Source organism: Babylonia areolata, chromosome 18 (assembly GCF_041734735.1).
Source record: "Babylonia areolata isolate BAREFJ2019XMU chromosome 18, ASM4173473v1, whole genome shotgun sequence".
Classification (NCBI taxonomy): domain Eukaryota; kingdom Metazoa; phylum Mollusca; class Gastropoda; order Neogastropoda; family Buccinidae; genus Babylonia; species Babylonia areolata.
In genome coordinates, this window is record NC_134893.1 from 45,164,474 (window position 1) to 45,170,305 (window position 5,832).

At 40.1% G+C, this 5,832-nt stretch overlaps 1 protein-coding gene across 4 annotated transcripts in view; it reads left to right on the forward strand.

Annotated features, from left to right (window-relative positions):
* The window catches only part of LOC143292830 (uncharacterized), a 33,298-nt gene extending 28,662 nt beyond the window's left edge, over positions 1–4,636 (forward strand). For all 4 annotated transcript variants that reach the window (XM_076603443.1, XM_076603445.1, XM_076603442.1 and 1 more), the window contains 3 exons: positions 165–355; positions 1,226–1,412; positions 2,866–4,636. In XM_076603443.1, coding sequence (XP_076459558.1) covers positions 165–355; positions 1,226–1,412; positions 2,866–2,963 — 476 coding nt within the window. In that variant the 3' untranslated portion in view covers positions 2,964–4,636. The remainder of the gene's footprint in view (positions 1–164; positions 356–1,225; positions 1,413–2,865) is intronic.
* The last annotated feature ends 1,196 nt before the right edge of the window (positions 4,637–5,832 follow it).

Consider the following 5,832-nt stretch of genomic DNA (forward strand, 5'->3'; position numbering starts at 1 on the left):
ACAATTTTTTTAACCAAGACCTCCGACACTTGACACCTGTAGCAATTCTCCTTTTCCTTCCTGTAGCGATTCTCCTTTTCCATCCTGTAGCGATTCTCCTTTTCCTTCCTGTAGCGATTCTCCTTTTCCTTCCTGTAGCAATATATATTCGCCTTTTCCTTCAGTGAACATGTTTGAAGACAAGTTCCGCCCAGACCCCAAGAACAGCGTGGAGGAAGAAATGTACCCACAGACCGACAACCCGTCCCCTGTGGCTGAGCTTCTCAACATGCTGTACGCCACTCACCATGAGGGTGTGGCCAACATCTGGATCCATGACGACAACGACATTACATCCATGAGAACAACACTGGAGGTACATTCAGAAAATGATTTAAAAAAAAAAAAAAAAAAAAGAAGAAGAAGAAAGAAAGTAAATGGGTCATATTCATGAAATGGTTTAACATATACACAGCAATCAAGCAGGGTTCATGCAGACCTTTCACTTTCAAACTCCCAAACTTTTTTTTTTTTTTAACGCCATTCTGATTTTCCTGTCAAACCTTATTACCATCTACTAGAATTTCATGCATCTTCAAAAATTCTTGATACTGATAATAGACACTAAAATATATTTGTGGATCTACACATGACGTCATTGTAGTAGGCTACACCTGTGATCGAAAGTCAGAAACATACTACGTTATGAGACAGAGAATGTGGAGGGTTCTCACTATTTTCATGATAAAAGATTATGTTCACATTAACTGAAACCATACATCTTATCGTCCGATCTTTCTGTTACTCAGTGCTCATGCACCACTTTAAGTAATAATATCGATTTTAAGTTACCAATATCGTTGTGGAGGACTATGACTCTCAAACTAAGAAGCAAGATTTCACTGGCTCTTAATGCTGCAGCCCTGGTGGGTAGTTGGCCTTTGGACTGAGACCATCCCAACACTGGTTGACTGTTCTAATGCCCTCTTGCCCTAGAAAGTGGGGATGTTACTTGGGCAAGACACTCTCCATCGTAGTATAATCAAAATCTAGCCCAGACAGCCAGGACAGCAGTCGCCTTCTCTGCTGTTCTGGCGGTCATAGTCGGACATGACTATCGATACAGTAACAAGCACACAAAAGTTAGCCCAGGCAATCAGGACAGCAGTTGCCTCCTCTGCTGTTCTGGCGGTCATAGTCGGACGACACAGTAACAAGCACACACGTACGGTGGTACTGTGAGCAGCAACTGATGGTGTACAACCTCAACGTGACGGAGGTGAAGATCTACGTGAACGAGACGAGCACCATGGATGCTGTGGACACCGTGCTGAGAAACCTCTTCCTGGAGTGGACCACCTCCTCCAGCCCTCTCTACACCAGGGAGTACGTCGCTCCGTACGCCCTCCTCCCACTGCAGAAGCACTGCCACAGTGAGTTTTGGTTGGCTGATTGATTGATAGATAGACTTGCATGAGTGTGTTCTAGCATGAGCTTCCATGTGTGTGTGGGGTTTGGGGGTGGGTAGAGGGGGCAGTGGGGGTATTGATTGTGGAGGAGGGGAGTGGGGAACGAAATGTAAAGCGCTTTGAGCAGTACTTCTGGATGCACTATGTAAATGTCCATTATTATTATTATTATCATTGTTATTGATATGGATGCTTCTATAGCGCCTGTCCTCGGTCAGAGACCAAGTTCCAAAAGTTTTACAAACACAAAGCCATTTATTTTGCACAACTGGCTGCTTACCAGCTTAGAGTTGATTGGGAGTTATCTCTAACGAGGCACTTATTTGGTAATTTGTTTCCTGAGTACAAGAGAGAGAGAGAGAGAGAGACAGACAGACAGACAGACAGACAGACAAACAGACAGACAGAGACATGGAGAAATGAAAGAGTGAATGGGAGAGAGACAGACAGACAGACAGACAGAGACATGGAGAAATGAAAGAGTGAATGGGAGAGAGAGAGAGAGAGAGAGAGAGAGAGAGAGAGAGAGAGAGAGAGAGAACAAAAAAGGGAGAAACCAAAAGACAGGAGTGGAGAGAGGCGGGAGGGTGGGGAGCAGGGATGGAGGACATGGGAAGAAAGCTGGATGACAGAAAGTGAGCGGACGACACCAATATAATTATGCACCTAACGCAGGTGAACAAAAACAACAACAAAAACAACAACAAAAAACAAGAAGGCGAAAGTGAGAAACTGCAAAGAAAGTGACCACAAGATGCATGTGCACATTTGTCAGTTTCAAGGTGGTGTCAAAGCGTGTTGACTGGTCCATATGTGCTGCATCACATCTGCTCCAAAGAGAGAGAGAGAGAGAGAGAGAGAGAGAGAGAGAGAGAGAGAGAGAGAGAGAGAAGAAAAAAAGATGTGTGTGTGCGCACAAACATGCTCTCTCAGTCACACACACAGAGTGAGTCGATCAGTGCTGGTGTTCCCAGCTGGCTCGATCTGTCAAAGCTGTATACATCAGGACATGTATTTGTGTTGCTGCACAAATTTAGACCTTTGACACTGTTGCAACCTGTGTGATTCCAGTGGAAGAACAACATGTTTATGCTCTTTAATGCTGTCTGTGCCAGTTTTTGTTGTTGTTGTTTTACCTCCTCACAAGATGTCATGTTTCTGCATTCCCCTTGTGAAAACATATTGTTTTTTTAACATTTTGAAAAATGTCCTTTTTTGACAGTACACAGAAAAAATGGTGTATAAGAAAGGAAAAGAGGGCAAAATAGATGAGACATGGAAAAAAGCAAATAAAAACTGAAAACAAGTAAATTTTTTTGTGAAATCAAGTCAGTTCTCCTTTGATAGACATCCACACAATGCATCATCTCAAGTAATGTCATATCATCAGTGACTCACACCATCTTGTGTGTTGCAGTTACATCCAAGCGCGCCACGCGACAGCACAATGTGCGTGATGCGATGATTGCCAAGATCAACGCCTTGGAGGATCGATTCCTTCGCTTTGACCTGTGAAGTGATGACTAAGAAAACGGACTGTTCTTTCCAGTTTCTGAGAGTTTTGTAACTCAGTTTTATCATCTCCCCTCGTATCTCATGCTTTATAATCAATCTGTTTTGCGATTAGAATAGACTGCTGTTTTTTTGTTTGTTTTTGTTTTTTGTTTGTTTGCTTGTTTTGTTTTGTTTTTTGTTTATTTGTTCTTGCTTCTGTCCTATTTGTATCATACTTTACCATTAATCTGATTTGAGAGTTGAAGATAATTTTCTGCAACAGATTTTATCTGTGAAGAATTTTTGAATGAAAGACACCTGAACATGTGAACTTCAACTTCACTGGAACAAAAATAAAAAAAATTAAAGAGTGATATCATGGGTTAACTCAGGCATTTGTGTCAGTGATTAACAAAGTAGTGTGTATACTGAATACACCCCTTAAGGCCAAATGCATTGACGTTGGCTTAGTGAGATCATGGAACTGAATTTTGGAAATGGATATGGATATATATGGGGTATTTGGGGGGAGTCAGGCACTTAAGATATTAAATACAGAAAATGAATCAAACACATACATTCCAGTACACATAAGAAACGAAATGAGGGCATTTTAACTTGTCCATCTTAACAGACCTACGCTTGTACAACCTTTTTCAAGTGAGTTACATAATGGAAGAAGATAGTGTGCCATCAGGCAGGCAATGAGCCACACCAAAATGAACAACTTTGGTTTTTGTTCTGACCTGTTAATATTCAAAGAATGATACCTTGTCTCTGTGTGTGATGAATTCAATGACATGGAAAGGCTGATGAAAAAGACAAAAGGGTTACAGAAGACCGCCTGAATAACAAAACCCAGATTGCTCTTCAAAAAGCATACACTGATCACACAAAAGCCTTAGCTGCCTACTGCTATCATGAATAAAAGAACAAGCAGCCAAGCAGTGTTCTAATGTTCATCAGTTTTCCATCACTGGTTCCATCACTGAGTGATGGTGTTTAGTAATCACTCCACGTCCTGTATGCTTCCCACACAGCCACAGAGTGGCCATCTGTTTTGTCAAAGTAGTTCATTTTGTGGTTGGTTGAAAAACAAGGAGAAAAAAAGTATAGAATTTCATGTCTGAAAGTCTTAGACTGAATGATGTTGCATGAAGATTTACGACACGGAATGTTGCATGAAAAGAAAACAGAAGATGGTCCACCACTATGCCTAGTGTTTACGTTTTGGGCCTAAAATTTCAGTCTGCTGTCTTTTGGTTAGCATGCAACGCCATAACATATGCACCATGACCCTTCTTCCTTTATTTTATTTTATTTTTGACTTTTCCTCATTTTTTCTGTGCATACTGTTTCAGAAAGTAATTTGTAAACTATGACAGAATTAGGCCAGGGACAAGGTAATTTCTTCAGGACTGTTTGTGTGCTCTTAGTAATTAACACTTAATAATCTGCTTTGTTGTTCTGTTCATTGAGAAACATAAATATTGCTGTGATATATCATGTGATATAAAAAGCAAGTCTGTGATTACATTCTGTGACATATCCATCTTGCTGTTTTTTTTGTTTTTCAAAATATTTTCAAAGCATGAATATTAGTTTGTTCAATTTTTTTTTAGATAATCTGTTTGTTTATATTCAGTAACTTTTGCATCTTCCTGTTCTTTATTAAAACATATCTAAAGCATCAATCTGAGTATCTTTGCTTTTTTTTTTGCCTGTTGTATGTTCATTTCTTAAGGATTTAATCTTATTTTCTGTAAGATTCATGTACAGTTTGAAGACTGGCAGCATGCAAACACACATCATTGTCATAGTTTGTCTCTCAGGCTCTGTAGTCACTAACACTTCCATCCACCTGGAGTCTGTTGGGTTTTTTTGGTTTTGTTTTTAAGTACTTTTACTTTTCATAAGTCTCTCTCTCTCTCTCTCTCACGCACACACCACACATAGTTTTGCTGCAATGGTGACACATTTCCTCTTCAAGGTCATGACGATAACTAGCACATTTCTTCAGCCTACTGTTTTTGGGATGATCCAGAAAGACTCGTCTATTTTGAAGAAAAAAAAAAGAAAAACAAGTCTGTGCATTTTTGGTTTAGAGATAATGGCAATATTGGTGTTAGAGGTAGTGACTCTTGCTCTTCCTTTCATGTCAGACTTGTGGCTGCTCCCTCTTGTCATTCTTTCTTTGACGTGTGGCCTGTTGCCTGGTTTTTATGGTACTCTTTCGCTCTTCTTAAGACTTCAGATCTTCTGACGGGATTGTGTATAATTGTTTCCTGTCTTCTTTGGCAAAGGAATTAGTCTCATGTGGAGCATTATATACCTTTTTTTTTCTTGGGGGCGGGGAGGAGAGGGGAGGGGAGGTTGGGAGGGGGGGGGGATAAAAAGAAAAAGGAATGAAAGATGTATTTTTATGAACAGCATGAGACTAAGGCCACAAAGAAAAAAAGAGAGGAAAGTGAAAGGAAAATGGCAGGAGGAAGTGTTTGTGTATATGTTCTGTATACATGTGTCAGGTGATAAGATCAAAAGGCAAGGCAAAGCAGTCAAAGAGAAAGAATCTATAAAAATCTCATTTTATTTAACCAGTTACAAATCTTGCATAAATTTTGCTTCTTGTCAGAACCATACACACAGTGAAGAAACAGTCTTTGTGGGAGTGTAACACAAGAGGAAGGGCTGATCAACTCCCCTTTCACATATATGTCCACTGCAGATGTACCAAGTGTAACCCATTTCTTTCTTTGCCTGCAAGTGTCTCTGTGAGTCTATGATGGATACAAAGAAAAATGTGTGAATGTGTGCACATGTATTCCACAACCTGATTTGTAGTGAAGTTTGTGAGAGAGATTTCTCTTTGTGCCCAATTTTTGTTTCATGA